Consider the following 25,746-nt stretch of genomic DNA (forward strand, 5'->3'; position numbering starts at 1 on the left):
GACCGAGTTGGAAATATATACAGTAATGAAATGACATTTCATTAATTCGAATTTGACGCGCATCGCGCTTCTATAAGTTGTCTGTGGTAGTTGGTAGGCGACACATCGTAGTGATGCGCAATTGAATTGGTCAAATTATTTTGTGCATTTTATTGTTATAACAAACTGGTAGAGAGATAAATTTAAGATTATAATTCAGGAAGCGATAATAGTGAACTTCTAATGTAGTTTCTTTGAATTTTCAGAGAAACAATTTGTGGTCTATTTTGAAAATCCTCAATAATATATCTTATAAACAGTTACGGTTTACAATACACCAGCTATCTATGAAGATAGCTATCGTATCGTATTGTGAATCACTCGCATATTATGGTCATTCATTACAAGTATTCAATTAAGAGGCGAAATTCTATAAGATATACCTAGAGTCTCAAATAAAACATTATTTTTTAATGAAATGTAGTTTATTAAAATATATTTACAAACTATAAAGTACATCAAAAATTACAAAAAGGTAGGTACAGATTACATCGGTACATAAGGCTCATAAAATTTGTCTTTACACACATTTATCTTACTTTAAAAGTAAGATTATTAAGACACTTATTTGAAAATAGAGATTTAATCTCAAATTTCATATCTATATAAAAAAAAATTCAATTGCATAGCTTTAATAAAAGCGTCGCGTAACTATTATTGACTAAAAAGACTGATTTATATGATTAAGGGTTATCCACGAGATAATGGTTTCAGAATATCAGAAGATCCGTAAGATACAGAAACTGAAGCTGCTTTATGCAAAAAATAGATCTAGATAGTTTACAGTAGATAACTACAAAGTACCTTGATAGATAAAAGAATAATTATTTTTCAAATTACTTCGGATAATCAGAGATTCAGATCAGAGAGACTTGACGTAACTAAATGAACTTCTCTATTTAAGTAATTGGATGAAAAATGGCACATTGAGATGGTTACGCACAGAACTAAGATTTTTCATACAAATATTTTAGCTCTATTCCTCTTAAAGATGGAACGCCGTGGCAGACCACTATGAACAAGGAAATCGCAATTTTTTTTAACAAAAACTAAAGTTAGTAAAATAATGAAATTTGATTTTTACGACTTAAAAGCTTTGGCAAGGCGCACAAGTCTTCGTACTTGTACAGATAAGTAGAGCTAGAAGCTTAGTTCAGAGTACAAAAACTAAGTACATAAAATAGTCATACTGTAATTTGTCGGTACATTTAATAATTGTAAACATATCCAAAATACAGTTGACCGACACTTACTTAAATATATTCGAGTTGCAATAAACTGCTCAATTATTTGTAAAATACTTAAAAACTAATAAAATATTGCTTTTAAATGAGATATAACGTTGAGAATAAAATAATATGGCTAAACGTAGTTGCGTCTCTTTCTTTTACATGAGGAAGACAGGACACTTGCTTCCTTCATAATTATATAAAAAATATTTCGATCTCTTTCTAACATAAATAGTTGGATAGCAAAACTGTCACTTTCCATTCTGTGGGATTAGTACAAGTTTCATAGTATAAACGAAAATTATGACTTTTGTAGTTAAAAAACAAAGTTAATTAAAACCTTATGCCATTGCAATAAGGTTCTATTTTAAATTGAATCTATAATATTAGAACGTAAAATAATATAATAATAATAATCGTCAAAACTTGTACTTATCGAAAGAACTATAAAAATAAGAGAACACAATTAAAATTCAATTATAAAGGCTCAAGGGCTGTTCTTACCAACTTAGTCATACAATATTATATATAAAACTATATTTATAACATCATCTAAATATATGTACTGAAAAGTACGCATATCATTATTAAATTTGACTTTTATGTGAACAAAAAGCGAGTTGAATACGTAATTTTACTTAATTTTTAATTAATTGATTAAACACATCATCTTTAGTAACATTTAGTGTGACGTTGCCGCACTAAACTACTATTTTTTTTTAAATGCTTTGTAAATAGTAGAAGGAAGCAAGAATTTTATATTAAGGTAATGAAACCACCCTGTATAAATATACAGGATACATGAGGGTACGCATTACGCAAATTATCTAAGTTTTTGTTATCACTAAAACAGACTATCAGCGCTTTATAAGAGGCATAATCAGACAACTCCGAGATCAGCTCAAAATCCCAGAGAAACCTTTCGTCATGTTACGCAATTCTAAAACTTCTTAACCTCTCCCTGATTCACCAACTGGCCATCAACATTGATCTGAACATCCAGCGCCCCTTTTAACCTACCTTCTTCCTTTATCCCTTTTTCGCCATCCTTTTTCTTTCCAACCACCCATTTGGGTTGTCTCAAGACAGCGTCCCGCAGTCGTTCAACGGCGTACGGATTCGAATAATGCGTGTACGTAGTTGACTTAATGTACAATTTAATTTCCGGACTGAGCGTTTCCGATTCATGCACATCGTCTAAAATCAACACTAGAAGTTTGGATTTGCTGTGCGCGGTCAAATATTCGATTCTCGCCCAGTAGGATTTAATAAAACTGTGCGATAGGGCAATGATCGTCCAACGCGATCGCTCGACCGATCGCTCGATTTGGTCGACTATCATTTCGCCGGGTATCCAGTTGCGTGAGTGCACGCACAATTTCAGCGGTTGCGTGCCACTTTCCAGGCTCTTAACGATCTCGTCAACGATCACCTCGTCCTCCTGCGCGAACGAAATAAACGCGTCGTACTCATAATCCCCTAAATCTGTATACAACTGGAAGCCGTACTTTCTCAATATTATACGAATGAGAACAACGTTTCTGTACGCAAAAAATATCGCAACTCCAATAACACACACGGCAGCCAACGCTATCAGGCTGTAGGTCACTTGACTCTTTAAGGAGCAAATTTGATCGATGTCCTTCGTTTCGATATAGTCACCGTTCTCGCACGTTAATTTCGCGTAATATTTTACTTTTTTATTGAATTTCTTTAATAATTTCACGCTGTCTCGGTGCTCGCAATCGCATTTTAGCGGGTTGTTAAGGAGGTTAAGGGTAACGTTTCCGTGTAATAACTGAGGAGCGGCGATAAGGGCGTTGTCGCTCAAATCGATTTCAATTGGATTAAAAAGCACCGGTTCGAAGTCCGTTATATTTAACCCTGACACGTTTAAAAGCTTCACGTACGGTGGTAACCCATTAATATGTGTGTACTTTTCTAATCGCAAGATTGTGTCGGGTGACGAACGACTTAGTTCTTGGAATCGGGGCAGCGAAGTGCAATTAAATTCGACTTGTTTCAATGCGATTCTTTCGGTGCAACTGCAACCGTCAGGACAAAACGGATAATCGCAGGTCAACATATCCACCGACAGGTCGGTCAACCTGTAGTCCGACAACTCGGTCGGGGTAGAACATTTTGCGTCGTTTATATGTATGCGTGAAAATGATTTGTTGCTGGCGAGAGTAATAAAGGCATATAGGGAACAGTTACAACTGAATGGGTTGTAGTCGAGCAACAGATCGGGCAACGAGTCGGGTGAAAGATCGGGTTGTAGTATTAGGTCGACATATGTAATGTTGTTGTACCGTAGGTCCACGCGTGTTCTGTTGTCAAAGTTTATACGCTGAAAGGAAAAAATGTAATTCAATATACAGTTTTATAAAAATCATAATCGAAAACATAAGTTAAGATATTAGTTATATTTTAAACTCGCAGGCACCAATTGCGAAGTCTTCGCGTGAATTTAGAGTTTTCAGACTTATTGAACAAAATCACTTTAATACATATTACAAAATTTTAATAGTGATGCGATAAATCTTTTTCTATACGAATACTATAAAGAGAGATTTTTGTAAGGAATAAATTCAAAAACGACTGAACCTATTTCAAAAATTCTTTCATCATTAAAGAGATAGGCCAGTATATAACTAAGAGAGCCTATGAAGTGAAACCATCTAGTCATTTAAAAAATAATTTGCTAAAAAAAATTTTAAATGTCGATAATTTAGAAAATATCCCAAAGATTTTATATAATAATATTAAAATTGACTTTCTTATCATATATATTTTACTATTCTGCTAGTAAAGATTTTTAAAACGTCTAAACGTTGTGCGCATTTAACCTTCGCTCGAATGGTGAAGGATAACATCGTGAGGAAACCGACATGTCTTAGACCCAAAAAGTCGACGGCGTGTGTCAGGCACTGGAGCCTGATCACCTATTTGCCTATTAGATTTAAAAATGATCATGAAACAGATTCAGAAATCTGAGGCCAAGACCTAATAAGGTTGTAGCGCCACAGTTTCTTTTTTAATTTTTTAAAATATTAATTCAACTTTACCAAATACTTGGGAGTTGCTGAAAATGTCCAACGAGTTATTTTTCCCCACAGTTTTCTCTAAATCCCACACAATCAGTTAACAGGACCCATTAAACGATGAACACAAACGTAAGACATAATTGTCAAACGTAAGACATAATTGTCAAACGTAAGACATAATTGTCAAACGTAAGACATAAATGTCAAACGTAAGACATAATTGTCCGGAACGTACTGTCTCACAATCCAGTTCAGTTCTAGTGTGTCAACATAAATTACTTACGTCCAACTCGGTGATAGAATTGTGCGATAGATCCAAATCCTGCAAGAACACCAGCGTGAACCACACATCATATACCGTTGTTATACGGTTGTGGCTTAAATCTAAACGGTGAAGGTCCAAGAGATATGGAACCGCTTCCGAGTACTGGACTATTTTGTTGTGCGAGAGAGACAGAACCTGAAAAGTTTATTAATATAAGAATATCGGCGTTCGTTCCTGGCCGCGGGGAGAATGTTAAACGGATTGGTCAAATGGATGTGTCAATGCACCGTAGATTCATCTTTCCTCAGATCAGAATGTTTATTTATTGAAGTGAAACTTCTTTATCGGCGTTGGAAAAAAATTTACACACATTTGTCATATTTTTCGGTTACGCGCCATCTTTTTCTTGTCCCTACCACGGTTGATCCGAAGAGATTCGAAGCCATAAGTAACAAAAATATATAATAACGATAACAATGATAGTAATACTAATAATTCTATTACAATTAATGAAATTCTGTAATAACCTTAGTACTAAATAGTAGTACAGTAATAAGTTAAAATGAAATAATTGTATTTGTATTCATGTCTATGATAATAAAAGCCTTTTGTTAAACTTTATCTAATTTAACTTTATTTAACCAATTTCTGTAAAGTTGCATATAGTAGATCATTTTTCGAAAAATAAGGTCATAAAGAAGTTTCACTTCTTACGTGTGTACACCTAGTACACGCACACATTTTTTTTTATTTACTAGAAAACCGGCCAAGCGTTGCTGTGGCTAAGGTTTTTGTTATATTACATAGTAGTAAACTATTCAAGGGAAACGGTAGGAGGTAGGATGTTACGTCAATTGTTACCTTGTCAGAATTTTACTTACCTTCAGATGTCGCAATGAATTAAAGGTTGTATATCTTAGGCTTGTGATTTTGTTATTATTTAAATACAGCTCTTCTAAATTTGATAAATCCTCGAATACATAGCTAAAACATAAAAACAATACATTATCAATCTTGCAATGAGTGTGAAATTTCAGTTTTAGAACACAGAAAATTAAATAGTTCAAGAAATAAGAATCTTTAGATTTTTTTATTCATGGTCATCCAGCCCTCTTGCTATCAAACCTCAAGTGTTCGGCAAAACCAGGAACTATTTTTTATTTATAGAAAATATGTTGCTAGTAATTCGACCAAATGTCCAATGTCTGGAATGGACAGCAAAAATTCCCCTCCGTCTTGGCTGTGTTCATATATAAATTATATTTTTTCAATTTTATAGGCAAGTGGCCTTTTTTGCTTGACACGTATAAATTTTTGTGTCTAGTTTAAAATCTGTGGGTAAAATTGAACCATTTATTAGCAAAAAAAAATAAAATACTCACTCATTAAAATCTTCAATATTATTCCTTCCCATATTCAAAACCTTCAGGTTCGTTAAATAACTAAATATACCGTCTGGCAACACTTTTATCTTGTTTCGATTTAGATTTAATTCGATTAGTTTGTTGTTTCCATAAAACACTTTTGAAGGTAATTCCTCAATTTCATTTATACTTAAGTCAAGAGATTCCAAATTCAAATTTAGGAACAACTTTTCAGGCAAAGTTTTTACTTCACAGACAGACATATCTATCTTCTTAATGTTGGTACTATTTAAAAATAAATTTTCAGGTACATGGCTTAAACGCGTATCGTGAATGTCAACAAGTTTTAATGAGGGTAGATTTGAAAAAAGGCCATCTTGAACTTTGAATAATACATTTTGTGAGTTTCTGAACATTTTTACCTGAAAATTAACATAAACTTTTAAATAGCTATATGAAAAAGGTGACTATGACAGAATGTCATAATGTTATGAATATTTAGCCGATGCGGGAAATTATATTGACAAAATAAATTTATAAAGAAGGCAACAGACTTGCCGTTTTGACATAACAATTCATTTCATGTACAATTTATAAAGTATGATTGATTAATTTAATATTATTACTATTTAATAATATATCAATATTTCTTATAAAAATGCGGGTAGATATAAATTTTTACTCATTAAAAAAAAACAGCTGTAAAAATCTAAGCCAAAAATTAATATATGAGAATTAAATGCTTTTGTAAATGTTATGTAGGTAGTTCTAAATTTTATTGCACATATACGTGGTTCACGTAAAGATATGCATTTTACCTCAGTCAGACGTGTGAGGCCACTGAAGACGGACGAATGTAGCGTCTCCAACGAATTGCCATACAATTCAATACTTTCTAGGAGTTTATTTTTAGAAAATACTTTCTCCGGTAGAAAACGAAGATTATTTGAGTTCAAACTAATATTCACTAATTGAGGTAGATCTGAAATAATAAAAAAAACATCTTATAAAAAATATTTTCAAACATTTTTTTAAAGTTAAAAAGCTAAAAACGACTCTAACAGTAGAAAAAAGGATTATAACATTGAAAGTTTTATTATACCGCATTATCTAGTTAAATAAAGTTATTTAAATATCACAAAAAATATTTCTAAATAATTAAACAAATTGAAATTTTTTATTTTATAATGTTGACTATGCTAACTTCAGGGTGTCGGTTTTCATGTGACGGTGTGCGCGCGCACGCTCATAATTTTTCCTAACGCGCCAAAAGAAGTATAACTTCAATAATAGTGATAATATGTCGTGTATACAAATAGAAATATAATATTATATATTTTTTAAGTCCAATGCCCTATGCTCTATCCAAGAAAAGTACTAGTAACACTTAAAATTTAACCAGAAATCAAGAATACATCAGACCGCTGTATTTTACTGTTTTTCAAATCAGGTCACGAGGTGATTGCATTAAATTGTGAGCTGATCAATATTCTAACAACGAACTTACGAGGCTTATGGCCATGAGTATTCATATCAAAACATCAGGTGTGCCTCCTGCCTGTTTGCCCCGTTATATAAAAAAAATTTTACTCATATCTATCTAAAATATAAAATTCTCGTGTCGCGGTGTTTGTGGTTAAACTCCTCCGAAACGGCTCGACCGATTCTCATGAAATTTTTTGTACATATTGGGTATGTCTGAGAATCGGACAACATCTATTTTTCATCCCCCTAAATGTTAAGGGTATTCACCCCTAAATATTTTTTTTAATTTTTAGATATGTTTTTCTGTTTTTATTTTTTTATGATACAGCATTAAAAGTACATACAATCCCTAACTTTCACCCTTCTACGATCAACCCCTATTTTTTTATTATAAATGATATACATGGCAAAACGACGTTTGCCGGATCAGCTAGTATATATATAAAAAATTTATGTTGGTTTGTGTACGCTTCAAAAACTCAAAAAGTTCTACACCGATCGAGCTGAAATTTAAGCATCAAGGATTGTTTTGTCTATTTTTTTTTTCATTTTTTTCCACAAGTAATGCAAAATTAAACTTAAATAAAATGTATTCATTGTTGTGTTTCTCATTTCTCAACCATTCAAACACAATGTGCCACAGCGAAGCGTGGGAGGGAACAGCTAGTATCTATATATATTTATAATTAATTTAATTTGTTGTTGGCTGTTTTACTCTAGGCTTGTTTGACCGTAGCGATTCTGTCAATTGAGACTGGCCATGCAATACCTACGCCAGTACTGCTACTTCCAATAGCGACTATAATATTATATTCCCACGTGATCCCAAGTTTGCAGCATCCTACAATATGGCTATGGCAACTTACCATCAAATGCATGTTCATCAATTTCGAGACCAGGTCTTTGACCAAGAATCATCAAATCATTCAAATATGGCGTCCTTTTAAAAGCGCCATCTGGTATCATTGAATTCAATTTAATATCGAGCAATGTCAGACGTTTAATTGTCAAGATGGCGCCACTTTCGTTTGTGAGATGCAGCGCTGCGTCCTTTATAAACACACGGTTAAGATTTGGCAATGTTGATAATGCATCATAGGGAATCTCCATTGTGTTATCTGAAATAAAGATATATGAAGTTGTGTCCCGTGATCTAATAGAGTTTGGGGGTAGACCCATTTTTGTGATATTTATTTAAAATATTAGCTGAAATCAGAAGACCGGAGATTACAACATTTTTTTGAAGACATTTAATTTTATATATTTCTCCCCTTAATCGTAACTAAATCAGTCTAATTTCAGTAACTAAAGTACATGATCTTCCGTCTACTTCTGTCAAATCGTATTAATGCTGTGATGGAGACCCACAACTTGTACTAATACTTTTAACGTTTTAAAGAGAGTTTTATGTTATATACTCGCCCGTGTTTTATATTCAAAATATAGTTTAGGCAAAATCGGAGCCAAAAGAAAGTCGCATCAAAAACGCACATTTTAAATGCGACTCCGTGCTGTCAAACGGGTTCAATAGAAAATATTGGTTTAAATAGAGAATAAGCTACTAATTTAAAGCAATCTACACATAACACGTGTTCAGTAACACAAAACATATTAGAAAGTAGAATCTTACAGCATCCGCGTATTTGGAAATCTGTGACTTCCTCCAACCCCGCTAGATGGCGCTGTGTTAAATTACTTTTCAGATCTTTAAACATTAGCACCTTGGCGTCCTTGGCCCCGACCACAGAGCCGAGCACACACGATATTTCTTCATCTGGCAACACGCAGTTGTCGATTGCCAATACTCGTATATTGGGCTTGGCTGAATGGTTGCTTATGTGTGAGTGCACTTCTGTTAGCTCTTTGCAGGTGAATGTTTTATCCTAAAAAAAATGTTTAAATACGCGCTTAGTTAATTGGAGAAAGGACTACGAATGTTCATCAGAGTTTCATCGTATTATTAACTTTTTTCTTGTATATTTTGTTTAAAATATGAAACATATGTTATTACAAATTGGAAAGAGCATATAATTAACAACAGACATACTTATAGAATAACAAAAAAACACACATAATAAAATTATATATTATGTATGTATGGGAGCGTTTAAGTATTACGTAACGAGTTTTGGGAGTGGGGGGGGGGGGGTTTGTTTTGTATAACGTTACGATGCGGGGCGGGGATTAAATTAACGCGTAATTATTGTTAATATTTTTTTCGACTTACACCACATAATAGTAACTAAAGAGTCACTAGGTGGTCACAAAACGTTTTACTATACTTGGGTACTGAAAAACGTTACGGCGAGTAACATGGAGGGGGGGGGGGGTTGTTTAATAATCTCCAAAAATTGCGTTATATAAATGTATAATAAAGACACTTCAAGCATTATTTTATACCTGAACGAGCGTCTTAAATATAATATATAGAAAAACATATGTGTTTTATAATAACTTAAACATTATTTTAAAATTTTATACCTCACACCGCAATGAAACGCTGTTCGCAGACACTGTCACCACTACTACTCCAGAGGGAAGTGAACACGTGACCTCCACTTCTCCTGGCATGGACTGTACAGCACAGCCATCTGGCTTCATCCATGTTAGCGCCGCAGGTTCGAACCCTTGCGGATACTGGATATCCATGGCTGTATTACTGAAATTAAAGGTAGAATTGTTAAACAGTCAATTCCAAAATATTCTATTCATGTCACTCTTGAAGGTTAAAAAAATAGTAAATTCTGTCAAAACCGTTTACGACGATATCGTTATAGCTTAGGTTTCCTAGAAAAGCGGTGCCGTTAAGTAACGGCCGTCATTTTACGATTGTTAATAACGGCCGTCTTTACTTTTTAACATAATGCAAAAAACATCATTTTCGCTCGTCCAAGTCACGTTTCCACTAATATTTATCACCACTATGACGGCCGTCATGCAAATGACATCACCGCTATTTGACGTTACGGTGACACCCGACGTCCTCAAGGAAACCTACTCCGATGTTATTTATAGACATCGTATGGGTGACGTCACCAAACGCTACATTACGGCCGTTAGATAACGGCACCGCTTTTGTATGAAACCTAAGCTTTAGCCACTTTTAACCTCATCAGTTATATTGACCATAGTCAAAGATCCCGGCTGAATTCTATTGTATTAGGTCATAGGTCACTTAATAACAACGTCATCGGCTGTTACGACTATCGGTTTTTACGACCAAATATGAGTAGTCCCTTCGATGTCGTTATAGCAGATTTTGACTGTTGTTTCTAAATTTAATGAGCGTAAAGGGTAGCTGTCTTTTAGGGCCTCTTTTGCCCCTGTATAATTTTTTAGCTGTATAAAGTAATGCTTTATCAGTCTTGCTTTTAAAATACCCGCAAATCAGTGATTTAACAAAAAACTGTGTCGTATTAACCCACGTATACTTTGAACTGAAATAAATAAGAAAATACTTACTTGAGAACTTGTCCATGGCTACTGCAGACCAGCAGAACCAGTACCAATGATAGACAAATCATGATTGGCTACCTTGACCTTGACATCTGAAACAATACAAATAATATTCATCACTTAAGCTTATTTAAGCGGTGTTGGCCTAGTGGCTTTAGCGTGCGACTCTCATCCCTTAAGTCGTAGGTTCTATCCCCGGCTGTGCACCAATGAACTTTCATCTATGCGCACAATTAACATTCGCTCGAACGGTAAAGGAAAACATCGTGAGGAAACCAGCTTGCCTTAGACCCAAAAAGTCGACGGCGTGTGTCAGGCACAGGAGGCTGATCACCTGTTAGTCTATTAGATTTATAAGATCATGAAATAGATACAGAAATCTAAGGCCCAGACCTAAAAAGGTTGTAGCGCCACTGAAGTTTTTTTTTTAAGCTAAGTAACGATGTGCCTAGTACGAACACGAATTATCTGCGTTATTCACCAATGTTTCGGGTTAGGCTGCAGAACAATTTATGATGATGTAGAAATTTTCCACCTTACCAAATAGGGTGTGAGGAAATATTTTAGGAAGCGGGAACACTTTAAATTTATTTCGCAGTAGTAACAAATTCAGTTTTCTTTTTTATTTATTAATGTGCTAAATTGACGTATGTTTTCTGTTTCGTATATTTTGTTTATCAATGTAATCTGTTTTGGATTTGTATATTTTTTGATTACTTTCATTTTTATAATACATAGCTATAAGATTACTTATAAATAAATAAATAAATATACACTAAGGGAACTTCAGAAACGATACTTGCAATCCAAAACATTTTTGACGTATCTTCTCAGACTTTTAGTAAAATTTTAATAACACGGAAAGTAGATCAAACACATTGAAATGTACTATGTATGTATGTTTAAATATGACGTTCAAGAATCCAGGCCCAAATCTCTACTCTCATAGTACCTACATGTCAAAGTCTCTGATCTACATTCCATATTACGCCTTAAAGAAGAACGCGTAATGGCCAAAGCTGGCCAAAGCATTCTGACAGACGATTTAGGTCTGGATATCCATAGTTGCTCCCGTCACAATTTTAAATAAATTTTCCTTTAGTTTTACATTTAATCGATGTATTTTTTTTCTCTTCGTTCGCCTATAAGTTCTTGTTACGTTAAATCTTGTGAGTTTTTTTTTCTTATGTACCAAACAATGTATGGGGTTTCCCCTATATGATATGGTATAGTCTGGGTGTGCGACTATGTTTTCTCCCATTCTTCTCACTTCACTCATGCCGAGAATATTATACAAGTCGCGGGAACAACATGGGGTAGAGTGGCCAAAGGCCAGAATGGAGAAGATTGGAGGAGGCCTTTGCCACCTGGCAACCGGACACGCAAAAGTGGAACAAAAGAACAATCTACGAAAAATAAAGAAAAAATACTGTCATGTTCGAAAAAAGGCTATAATATATAATATAATATACCGATGTATGAATGTGCCGGGCTTTAGTAAGCTTTTGTAAATAAATATTTTACATAATTACTGACAAAGGGCCTTTCCTACTATGAATGAACGAACTGTGAACGGCAGTATTGGTCCTAAAACTATTTGTATACTTAGCTTAATAAACTAATAAATTTTCTAATAAATTGGTTGGTATTGAAGAAGACTATAAAATAACGTTCATAATTGCTTCGATAATTAGTGAAGCGAATACAAAATGGCCGCCGCGTAATTTAACACCGCGTGATAATTGTAAAATACACGATTTATATCGCAGACGCACATAAAAATATAAAAAAGCTGTTTAAAAAAATAGTATCGTTTTATTATTAAGATAAGATTGTGTCCAACACGAGACCTTAATCGGGAAACTCCGTCACTATGGCATCAAGAATACCGCACTGAATCTTCTGACTTCCTATTTACACGGAAGAACTCAGAAGGTTGAAGTGAATGGTAAGAGGTCCTCTGGGTCGGCAGTAGATATGGGGGTACCACAGGGCTCAATTCTTGGCCCTTTCCTCTTTCTTGTTTATATAAATGATCTACCTTTCATGGTAGAGAGAAAACATCAGATAGTTTTGTTTGCTGATGACACGTCCTTGATTTTTAAAATCAAACGACAAATAACAAATTTTGACGATGTGAACAATGCTCTGTCTTCGATTGTCCATTGGTTTAGTATGAATAACCTTCTACTTAATGCAAAAAAGACAAAATGCATTAAATTTTGTGCAAAAAATGCAAGGGTTATGGATACTAGACCAATTATAAACGGTGAGGAATTGAATCTGGATGATACAACTGTATTTCTCGGAATCACCATGGATTCAAAACTTCAGTGGTCCCCTCATATTAACGGATTGGCGAAGAGACTTAGTTCTGCAGCCTACGCGGTTAAAAAAATTCGCTCACTAACTGATGTCGATACAGCTAGACTTGTTTATTTTAGTTACTTTCATAGCTTAATGACTTATGGCTTATTATTATGGGGTCATGCTGCTGATGTCGAAACTATTTTCATCCTGCAGAAGAGGGCTATTCGTGCAATCTATAATTTAAAATGTAGGGAATCTCTTAGAGATAAATTCAAGGAAGTTAATATACTCACCTTTCCCTCGCAATATATTTATGAAAATATTATGTATGTATACAAAAATAGTGATAAGTTTACTAGAATAGAACATACGCACAATGTTAATACACGGAACAAACGCAGGCTGCAATTTCCCCGTACTAGACTATCTAAAGTTAGTAATTCTTTTTTGGGGAAAGGGATACTCTTCTTTAATAAAATCCCAGAGGCTCTTTTATCACTGCCTTACAATAAATTTAAGAAATGTATTAAAGAAAAGCTGTGTAAAAAGGCTTACTATAAAGTCAACGATTATCTAGTTGATAAAAGGGCCTGGGACTAGTGCTAGACAGGCTACTTCTAATTAATTTGCGATATTTGTTTTAATAAGTGTTGTTTGATGATTTGCTGTTTTAAAAGAGTACCGAGAGTTTTTTACGCCGGCTTTTTCTCTCGGCCTACCCCCTCTGTCTTCTTTGCCGATGAGTAGGGATGCCTTCAAATTTAATGACGTGGAATAAGTGATACATGTATCTTATGTTCCATAATAAACATATTTTATTTATTTTATTTTATTATCTTTACATAGAGGGAACTGATCTTGTCCTTTGATATCTGTACCAGTTTCTTGGTATTTTTTTCTGAATAGGCAAGTAGGTGATGAGTCTTTACTCTTTAGTGCATGAGACACGGACCGGTTTCCTCGGCATGTTTTCCTTCACTGTACGAGGGAGTGATAAAGGCACAAATAGTAAGAAAAATCCATTGATGCACAGCGGTGATTGGACCTCACGACCTCAGGGTTAACAGGCACATGCGAAATCCTGTACCAATACTATTTGCTCATGTTATACACAAGCTATACAAAACTTACATATATTATTTCAAGTAGTTTATAATTAATTGAGCAGTGTTGGCCTAGTGGCTTGAGCGTGCGACTCTCATCCCTGAGGTTGTAGGTTTGATCCCCGGCTGTGCACCGATGGACTTTCTTTCTATGTGCGCATTTAATTTTCGCTCGAACGGTGAAGGAAAACATCGTGAGGAAACCGACATGTCTTAGACCCAAAAAGTCGACGGCGCGGCGTGTAGATTGAAAAATGATCATTAAACATATTCTCAGAAATCTGACACCCAGACCTAAAGAGATTGTAGCGCCAGTGATTTTTTTAGTTTATAATTAAACAAATTTGTAATGATGCGGAATTGGCATGGTTTATTTTTGGAAAGACCCCGAAGGCGGGAGAAGGGATATTATTATTTATATGTCCTTGCAATTGCCCTTACAATCGAAATAGCAAACATATTTTCCCATATGAGTAAAAAGTACACAGGATGTCCGATAACGATAAAGATTTTATATCAATATTTAATTTAGAAAATATGAATGCATTATGAAAATTTATAAACATATAAATTTATTTAAACAGTATTTTTAATTCAAACAGTCAAAATTTGTTAAAACGACATCGAAGGGACTACTTATTTGGTCGTAAAACCGATAGTCGTAACAGCGTTATAAAGTACCTAATACAATAGAATTCAGCCGGGACCTTTGATTTTGGTCAATATAACCGGTATGTTGTTCTAAACGATTTCGTAGTAAACGGTTTTGACTGTATATGAAAAATGTCTTAAATGATTAAAACATATAAAGTCATGTACAAACGCCATTATTTCATCAAAGTCAGAACCAAAAACCCTTGCAGTCGGAAGGTCCACTGCTAATAATACGCATAGCTCAGTAGGCAAGTTTTCCGTACTAATTTTGTGTTCCGGTGCTGACTTTAGGGAGTTATGTCTGTGTATTTGGTGAATTATAAAAAAATAAGATGTATTTTGTATTTGTGCAACTGCCTAATACAATTTCAATGTAAAGTTTGTTACTGGGAGTAAGAGAATGATAAAAAAGAGGAATTGAATTATTTTTTAAAACCTGAAGTTGTTGTTTACTAGTTGAAGCTATACCCCATGTTTGTATACTCCATCATGTTTTTATCGTCTGATTAAATAGAACACCGATAAGATTACATAACTTGGACGATTTTATTTCAAGTTCTGAAGATGATGAGATGTAGCTTTCGTGCTATCAATAGTCATTATACCCGATTAAAAAAATGGTGGGGGCGCACAGCTCGCATGAACAAACAGGATAACAAGATGACAAGGGCCACCAGGGAAAATAAAGAAAGGCCTCTCTCTTGCAAGGGGGGCTGACGAGCTTGAAGAAGTTGGTGGGGAAGATTGAGAGGAAAATGCTCAAGATAGAGAGAGATGGAGCCAGTTGTATAAGGCCTATACTCTTTTAGAGGTTTGTATAAAACGTTGAAGTGTATCTTTTGTAAGTATGGATGAAAGTTACAAAGCTTATCGATACATGTCTCTTAAATGTATTTGCTACATTAATGAGACACATAAAGTTCACTTTTATTTACCTAAATATCTTTTTTATAATGTATAACAAAGTTTTTTCTTTCTCTTCTAAAACAGTATATGTCAAGACAACATGTATTAAATATTAAATCTATTAGTTTAATTTCTACATAAAAGTTCTCTAGGCTAGGTAGGGGAGTTCAAGTATTACGTAACGCAATTTTTTAAGATTTTAGAAGCTCCCTCCCCCCCATGTAACGCACCATAACGTTATTCTGTACAATAAAGGGATTCCCCGTACAACATAAACGAAAAGGTTTGCCAATGAATCCCCCAGTTTTTTTATTAAAATAAAAAACGTTACGTAACGCGTTGTTTAAATAACCCCCCTTCCGCCCATGTAACGCGCTGTAACGTTTCAAAAGACTCCCCCCTCCCCCCAAATTGCCAGCGTTGTTACTCTGTAAGTCTAAATTAAGTTGTACCGTAAGATACCAAGGTCATCATCATCATTACGGGAACTATATGTATACTACAAAAACGGGATGAGTATCACCATTGGAAGTTACACAGTACCTATTCAGTCTGGCGATATACGTAAAAGATAACTTTATCAAGTTAGGAAACAATAGCCAGCCATACCCGGTATTAAATCTAGAAACCTGCAGTAGTTCATCCACCAGAGGCAATCATTATATTACTACAAATTAATACTTAGTAACAGATATAATTTCAGATAAACCTCATCCACGCACTGCGATTGTATGTTATAATAAAAATTAGAATAATAGTTTTTTACCACACAGTTTTATAATAAAGAGTCGTAATTTTGATAATTGATTAGTCAACTTCCCTTGATCCGCTTAATTAATGACGGGACAGAGCCCAGTGAGCTTGTACAGAGAAGATAAGAGATGAAACATTTATATGTCATTGATATTTGCAAAATATTATATGTATTTTTTTAAACTGTATATACTACAAAACAAGTAGTATATAAATACAAGGCTAACGTGGATGGTGAAATCGGGTTGGGTAGGCCTTGTCGCACATACCTGGACCAAATCCTGGAAGTACTACAGAAGGGACAAGTTAAAATTACTTATAATCGGGCATGCATGGTGAATGTCATGAAAGTGGATAAAGTGTGAGAGGTCAGGACCGTAGCAAGTGGTGATCCGAGGTCTCTGCCTACCTCTTGATAAAAGGCGTGATAATATTAATTAATAAATTACAAATGCTTCTTTTAATGGAGAGCAATGTATATCCAAAAACATGTGACATATAACCTCCAATCTTTAACTTCTATCTCAAATCTTACGTTTTAAGCAAATTCAAAAAGCCTGAAAGAGGTTTTACGCTTTGACGAGTATATTTTTTATATAGATTGTACGATCTGAAAAAAACTTTTTATGAACAATATTTGAATCTATATTAGATATACAGAGGAAAGATTTTGAGATTTTGTAACGAATATTACTCGACCGAAATTTATTTCGCCACAAGCAACCATCCCCGTACGGTCGGTAACCCGTAAACATTGAAATATATATGTATACTAGCTGACCCGGCAAACGTCGTTTTGCCATGTATATCATTTATAATAAAAAAATTGGGGTTGATCGTAGAGGGGTGAAAGTTAGGGGTTGTATGTATTTTTTAATGTTGTATCATAAAAAAATAGAAATTAAAAATTTTGTCTAAAAAATAAAAAAAAAAATTGAGGGGTGGACCACCCTTATTATTTAGGGGTGTGAAAAATAGATGTTAGCCGATTCTCAGACCTACCCAATATGCTTACCAAATTTCAGAGGAATCGGTCAAGCCGTTTCGGAGGAGTATGCAGACTAACATTGTGACACGAGAATTTTATATATAAGATTTATATATAATATATTTCTTCCCTGAAATTTTTCTCCCCATACAAACCTTCTTCAGATATCAAAAAAAATACTCGAATTAGTCTAGCCGTCTTCCAGTTTTATGCTTAGCAACATAATTTCCGATTCAATTCTATTTATATATATATATATTTTATATATATACTTAAATGGTCCGTATCACTGAGTACTTATTACATACATAAGATTACGTAGCAAAAGTACCATCTCGTCCATCATATATAACGGTAGCATAAAAATTATAACTAATGAATAACGTAATGACCGATTAGTTAACGATAATCACTTCGTTTGGAGTGCGAATTTAATAAGCCTTATTTAAAACCGAAGAGCAGTATTGGTCTAGTGCCTTCAGCGTGCGACTCTCATTCCTGAGTTCGTGGTTCGATTCCCGGCTGTGCACAAATGGAATTTCTGTCCACGTGCGCATTTAACACGCGCACGAACGGTGAAGGAAAACATCGAGAGGAAACCGGCATGACTTAGACCCAAAAAGTGGACGGCGTATGTCAGGTACAGAAAGCCGGTCACTTACTTGCCAATTATAAAAAATTTGCCGTTTCGCGCCCGCTTTGCTAGACGAATTAAAATAAATTTTATGTTTCATTATTTTATTTTTTTTCATATTTTTATTATTCTTCTTTTTAACTTCCCGCTAAGAAAATTGAAATATTTCGAAAATCGAGTTTTTAACAGATGTTGACGTTTTGCGGTTCTAGGAAGCCTCTTTTGTTTTTATTAGCGGGAAAAATTTTCATAAAAGTAAAACAGAAATAAAAAAATGAAGGAACGTTGGAATTAAAAAAATAAATAGCCATAAACCATCTAGGAAAAATTTCGCATCGAATGGTGGTAGTTTCATGTCGATACGATCAGTGGTTTAAGCGTGAAAGAGCCTCAAACGAACACCACTTTCTTTTTATATATATAGATAATCATGAAACGAAACATAAATATCTGAGACCCACACCTAAACGGTTGTAGCGTCACTGTTGTTGTTTGTTTTAATTTAAAACCGGAAAAACCAAATTACCGATTTATAAATAAAATCCCGAAAATAAAACATTCCGTTAGTCAATCTTCATCAAAGTTGTTTACGACGGATTAGAAAATATGACGCATCTCTTAAACTCCTAAAAATATAGTTCACATAGTGTGGGATGTACTCCATATAAATCGAATCGAATCGATAGCACCCAGGTCATACATACATATTCATACAAATATAGTATTTCAAGGATTCGCTGTAGATGGAGCAATAGCTGACATCAAAATTTAGCTGTATCGTAATACTCCTAGCGTTCTGCATTTCTGAAGGTCTCGTAGTGGCCGACCACCTCCTCCATTCTTTCCTAAATCGGCAAGCTGCTGCTCCTGGGTTTTTCAAGCTAGGATAGCAAGCTAGTGTCAGTAAGCTAGCAAGCTAGTACTTCTGGCTTCGTGTAGACAAAACTAGCTTAATTTCTGAGCTATTAAGCTAGTTTACAAGCCAGGATAGTTTTTAATAGGATGGAGTTTTTTTTTAAACTAGCCTCGTGCATCAATAGATGAATTCCATATAATGCTTTCAAGGGGAAGGTGATTCATCAAGCAACGTGATTTTATTGGTAGCGTATTTCGAAAAGTTCCGACAACAATTATAAATAACTTAACTGTTCTTATTATAATGACATTTTGATAATTAATTTGACATTTGCAAGCCTATTTTGATATGGTTCATTGTGTACAATTAAACAATCTGAATGTACCACTTGCAAATAAACGATTTATTAATATTATTATGATCTTAAGTTCACTATAGTTAATTACGGAAAGTATTGTAGAGTAAGGCCTACAACGCACTAGCGGCTGGCCGCGTAGCGGCGTGCCGCTGCGGTAGGCCGCGGTATATACGGTCTGCCGTAGCGGCATGCCGTATTCCGGCTAACCGTCCCTATTACGGTCCTATTGCGGTCTGCCGCAATCGTCACTCGTCAGTGCTTCTTCAAATATTGCGCATGATGGACGTTGAAGAAGTTGCGGCAGTTATTTATTTATATAATCGTAGAAAATATCGTCAAAAAATCTCTGCATAGTGTCTAGCGCAAGGAACAAGCGATGACTGAGGCGGGTAGGACGTGGTATTTGCGGCTAACCGCGCCGAGTGCGTGGAGGGAGCGGCTCGCCGCAGCTCCAGATCAACCGGAGCGGTTGACGGTTGACCGCAAGTCAGTGCGTTGTTATCGTGCGGTTTCATGTAATAATCGATGTGCGGCCAGCCGCACACCGCATTGCGGCCAGCCGCTAGTGCGTTGTAGGTCTAACTCTCTCCATAGTAAAATATACTTTGCCGAATATGCCGATCAGAATAAAATAAAATTTATTCTGATCATAACGGTCACGCATGCAAGCACGCGAATCTCTTTCGTCATGTATATATTTATAGTGTACAATTGAAAATAAGAACTATAAAAGTGATGAAAATATATGTTAACGTAAAATTGTAAACACCGTTAGATTGTAATCTATCTCGCGAGATTATAAACTGTCGAAAGATTGTGAACCTCAGCGTACTGCTTACAATTTAACGTATTATTATTCGGTAGATTGTACTACACTAACTTAGTTATCATTCAAACTTCTTTGGTCAATTACAGATTCATTTTACTTCCCAACAATTACATATAACTACCGAATAATAATACGTTAATTTGTAAGCAGTTCGTTGAGGTTCACAATCTTTCGACAGTTTACAAACTCTCGAGATAGATTACAATCTAACGGTTTTTACAATTTTACGGTGACATATATAAGGCGCGAGTAAAGAATGATCCTTGCGTTAAGAAAACATTTGTATAACATATTTTACGTTACATATTCTATCTCCTTCAGTAGCACTCTTCATTTCTGAAGGTTATTGGCAACGCGCAACTTCCTCCACTCTCCCCTGTCTTCGGCAGGCACAGAGCGCCTTGGTGACGACACCCGTAATGGCCATAGGAGATGGGCGTCAAGGTCCGGTCCTTTCTGGATCTCTGCGTGTTACATGTCTTAGTATGAACACGTTTGTTCCCTTAGCTGTCCAGGGAATCCCAAGCATCCCCGCCTCCAACACCACATTTCCAGAGCATATACTTTATAGGTTAGTTACATTCCATAGCAGTGTTGGCCTAGTGGCTTCAGAGGGCGACTCTCATCCCTTATGTTCTATCCTCGGCCGTGCACCAATAGACTTTTTATGTGCGCATTTGACACGCTCAAGTAGGAAAACATCGTGAGGAATCTGAAAATCTACGACACGTGTCAGATCTACTTGATCTGTCTCTGTCTGATGTATGAAAAAAACCCAAACGAGACCAGGACTCATATATAGTTTTAGCGCCACTATTATAATTATTCTATAGGTTAATCACAATAAAATAACCACTTTCTAAATACAAGTACATTTACATTCGAAAAAAACCCGAAGGTTTTACGACAAATTTTTCCACAACTTTTAGCCAGTTCTAGGGTAAGCTTAATGCTAGATTTGATTTGTCAAACTAGAACATGTCGTTTGTTATTGAAGTAGAAAGGTTATCCATAAACGGCCTTGCCTTTGTCTATTCGCAGTCCTCTGCTTCATTAAAGAATAAATTTAATAATCCTTTCCTTAAGCTTTTTATTCATTATGACAGTATACAAAATAGCGTTATTGAGAGGAACATGGCTTTAAATGAGTTTTGGGGTCAAATATTCTTGTATTCATTAATTTATTGTTAAACATTATTATTATGTATATAAACACTAGCAGCTTAATAAGCTGATGTGCGTGTATTTTGAGATTTGGAGAAACTTTCCAATCTATTTTTAAAGGAGTTCAAAGATGGTGCACTGATTACACTTTCTGGAAGCCTATTCCAGTCGGCCACTACTTGGTTTGGGAGAAAGTTCTGTAGGGAATTTGTGTTATTTTGAGTGGTCTTCAGTTTTAAAGAACTACCCCCTCAAATGTATATTTTCACGTAAAATAAAGAGCTTCTCAATTCCTGGAACATTATAGTGGCCAGTTAGGATTTTATAGGTTTCTCATAGCTATGTAACTTCAGACTTCTTCTAATAGCAAGTTATAGAGATAATTTCAATACAGAGTTTTATTTACGCCCGATCTGAAGGTTGCGGGCGCTGATCTTTTGGTGTAATATCCACAGCAAAGGGATAAGCGCTGTTCTTGCAACCCACACGCTTAAACAATTTCTCCTTGGAAATGAAACATGAACCTCTGAGCTAAACGCCATATCGTCACTGTAGAATAAAAACCTCGTATGTCAAAAACAATTTTTTTTTAGACTTATGTCATTTAACTGGTATAATCTTATGTTATGAATAAATAAGTCCTTTTTAGCAACCAAAACTATGGACAAAAGCACATAATAATATTTTAACGAACATTGACGAAATGAAACATTGTTTTCGTTTCCTGTAATGTTTGGTTCTCTACGAGGTTATCATTCGACGATATGTTATCACCAGGAGTTGTAATCTTAATATATATAAATTACGTGTCACGTTGTTTGTCCGCTGTGGACTCCTAAACTACTGAACCGATTTCAATCAAATTTGCAGACCGTGAGCGGGTTGGTCTAACTTAAAAGATAGGATAGCGTACATCTCAATTTATATCCGCAATATTATTTTATTGCAAAATATTTGTTTATTATTTGATAGTCACAATTCTAACAGATGGCGCTGTGTTGAAAGTACCAACTTTTCACATAAGCTACAATAGGTACAATTTAATGGCATAACCACCAAAAAAGCATGGTAGTCCCCATGACTGGTGTTCTCCTACCGTTTCCCTTGAATAGGTTACTACTATGTAATATAACTAAAACCTTAGCCACAGCAACGCTTGGCCGGTCTGCTAGTAGTAATATAAAATAGTTATACTAATTATTGAAATCGTAGGCAAGTCAGGTGGATAATTATTGGTTTTTCCTTACTTAAGAAGCTATAAAATATCACCGACGCAAATCTCAGGGCTGTCGAAATTGCCAAGATAATATCAATTCTATCCTAATAAGTTAAATATATAGTACTAATAGGTTAGTTTTCTCTATTTTAGTAATTAAATATTAATATCTTAATATATATATTTCTTGTGTGCGTGTGTATGTGACTGAACTCCTCCTAAACGACTGGACCGATTTTGATGAAATTTTTTGTGTGTGTTCAAGGGGATTTGGGAATGGTTTAGATTCACAAATAAGCCCGCCAGATGTTAAGGGTAGTCCACCCCTAATTTTTATTTTTTTATTTATAGATAAAATTTTATTTTTTATTTTTTTTATGTTACAGAATTAAAAAATACATACAACCCCTAATTTTCAACTCTCTACGATCAACCCCTATTTTTTTATTATAAATGATATACATGGCAAAACGACGTTTGCCGGATCGGCTAGTATAATTATATTTTTATACGTGACAAACTGCGCATACAAATCACTGCCATGACGTCAGACCTCTACACGCGCTAACGAAATTATTTCGACCGCTAACATACCTACCTCAAAATATAATATGTTCGCAGAGTTTACAGTAGCGACAATGTATTACATATTATGTATATTATTTTTTTTCGATATTATCGTAGGTTCAGTACTGTCAGGATAATTTATGTGTTTTTGGGAATAAATAAATAATTTATCGATTTTAGCCATTTGGAAATTCGGGTCAGTCAGTGCTTAGACTGAGGGTCAGTCGCTTTTAGGTTGGAGGAACATCTTTCTTCCTCCACAACTGTATTCTATAGGAAATAATTTACTTATCAATTTATCTTTCAAAATTAAATGTTGCCAACCCTATACGAAGATGGCAATCACCTCCATTGGAACTTGTTTTAGCTCCTACATATTAATCAATGTATCAATAAAATCAAGGACCTTAGTATTTAAGACATAAGAAAGTAACAGCAATGCACTTGTTTAAATAGAACTACTAGTTTAGACAAGATTTATGGCGACCTCTTCCTATAACAATGAGCGCATCAGTCAAATTACATAAAACCATAAATTATAGACGGAATTATTCCTCAGTATTCACGTATTGAAACTGTATAAAAATCCGCTTTTGAATTTATCGCGTAATAGCTAGAGAAAACTAAAATTTTGTGATTATTATTACTGAAGTGTATTTTTTTTTAAATTTTATGATGTCATGTATTTTAGAATAGAAATATTGTAACTTAAACTAAAGAAAATGCATTATACATTGTTAATACATTATGGTGGTGTACTTTAATAAATACATATATGATGTTTAGTAGTTATTTAGTATTTCATTTACACGCAATATGACCTGGCCGATAATTTGATTATCACAAAACTGAGTCTTTATTTGGTATAACCCAAACAAAGATTGTGTAAACAATTTGCGCAGCTGCGTCCCATGAACATATTTTTTATCTATCTTCAAAATTATTTTGTAAAAATGTTTTTTTTATTAAGTAACTAAAGTTTTGGGACTTCCCTTCCTCGGAGGCCATCCTTAAAATGCTTTCCAAAAAATAATATAATTAATTACATTTATTAGAAATTAATAAAGTGCTCTACCTATTGATGACCTGCCTAATAAATGATGTATGACTAGTTTCTATGACTAGACCAGCTTTCTATGTAATACATAGTTACAGACCTAATGATGTGGATATTTACCCTCATGCTAACTACCTTTAGGCGTAAATACAATTTCTGTGAACCAGAACCCCTTACATAGACAAGTTAAAGGCATTAAAGATCAATAATATACATCCAAATAGATATATACACAAGAAAAAGCTCTATTTTAACTGTAATGCCTAAAATAAAACAGTTAAAAAACGATAAACCCTATTTTATTAATAGGCACTTTCTCAGAATCTTACAAAAAAATATAATTACTTTAGGTGAAATTTTGGTACTTCAAAATGTATATATATTAATAGTATTTCTTAAAACCATCAAATTATTGCAGAAATAATATTTTTACTCTTAGCAATTTTATGACAAAACAGTTCAAATTACAAATACATCTTTATCATCTAATCTTTATTTATATACATCAATCAAGAGGTATTTGAATATAACAGATTAACTATAAATTTTAATGTTTTAGGAATCAATTTCTTATCAAGCAACAATGGGTATCATATAATCGGTAGGGATTCAAGACAATACAACAAAACAACAAAAAGAATATTACCAAAAATTATTATAAATTATCATACTTAAGCTGTGTTGCTTTAATAAGTTGTACTTGTACCTATGCCAGTTTAGGGTCTTTAATTCTGAATACTATATATGATGATAAAACGATATGTGGGATCCATTCATAGGTGGATGGTGATGTCACAGATTCTGGAAGTAAATCTGATCTCTAAGGTTCAGGATGTTCTATTTCTCTTTGCTTTGGAGAAACACTCTGGTTAATCTAATTATTTTGATACATAGTAATATTTAAATAAACTTCATTACTTACGTTTGGTCAACCGAGGCGAGCACGAAATACTAAATCAGGTACATCAAAACAAAAAAGGTCAAATGACCAAATAATAAATCACCCGGACCTGGATGTGATGAAAGTAGTACAACCAAATATATTTACTATCGATTATCACAGTAAAACACGTTATATTGTTAATGTAAATATATCGCAAGCAAATCGCGAATTTAATAAATAAATTGTTTCTAAAAAAATAACAAACGACGTCACTTTATTATGACAATTCGCACTGAACAAGTGAACAGTGAACTAAGAAAAAATTATACATGGCTGACGAGTGACGAGTGACGAGTGCGGAGTGACGCCTGAGTGCGGCCCAGTGCTTCCAGATCCCAAAAGTAAAATTACAGTGTTGTCAGCTAAAAAATATAGTAGTTTCTTAAAACAATACAGCAGATTCCAAATCCGATTACAGTAAAATTACAGTAAAAGTTTGTTTAAATATTAAAAGAAAAATAAGATGCTGTATTAATTTATTTGTAAATTCATATCATTGTAAGTTATTCTAAAATAATTTCCT

The 25,746-nt window shown here is 34.3% G+C and overlaps 1 protein-coding gene across 2 annotated transcripts; it reads right to left on the reverse strand.

Moving 5' to 3' along the window:
* Nucleotides 1-1,936: 1,936 nt before the first annotated feature.
* On the reverse strand, nt 1,937-25,458 carry LOC125061202 (protein toll-like). Of its 2 annotated transcripts, XM_047666444.1 has the most exons (10): nt 25,203-25,458; nt 10,892-10,977; nt 9,911-10,088; nt 9,060-9,312; nt 8,296-8,547; nt 6,763-6,926; nt 5,963-6,366; nt 5,462-5,564; nt 4,599-4,775; nt 1,937-3,618 (listed from the first exon to the last, which is right to left on the reverse strand). In XM_047666444.1, exons 2-10 carry the CDS (start codon nt 10,951-10,953, stop codon nt 2,209-2,211), a joined length of 3,003 nt encoding a protein of 1,000 aa, XP_047522400.1. In that variant the 5' UTR covers nt 10,954-10,977; nt 25,203-25,458; the 3' UTR covers nt 1,937-2,208. The 2 variants fall into 2 exon arrangements, with proteins under 2 accessions (XP_047522400.1, XP_047522401.1); XM_047666445.1 differs by lacking the exon at nt 8,296-8,547.
* Between the last annotated feature and the right edge of the window lie 288 nt (nt 25,459-25,746).

This window comes from Pieris napi, chromosome 23, assembly GCF_905475465.1.
Source record: "Pieris napi chromosome 23, ilPieNapi1.2, whole genome shotgun sequence".
NCBI classification, from domain to species: domain Eukaryota; kingdom Metazoa; phylum Arthropoda; class Insecta; order Lepidoptera; family Pieridae; genus Pieris; species Pieris napi.

Bases quoted from the DNA above. Each gene is read 5' to 3' on its own strand.
- LOC125061202 (XM_047666444.1), bottom strand. From the start codon at position 10,953: ATGATTTGTCTATCATTGGTACTGGTTCTGCTGGTCTGCAGTAGCCAT. The intron at 9,313-9,910 runs GTATAAAATTTT...CATTTTTTTTAG, and splicing joins GCGTTTCATTGCGGTGTGAG to GATAAAACATTCACCTGCAA. The intron at 8,548-9,059 runs GTAAGATTCTAC...TCTTTATTTCAG, and splicing joins TTTCCAAATACGCGGATGCT to ATAACACAATGGAGATTCCC.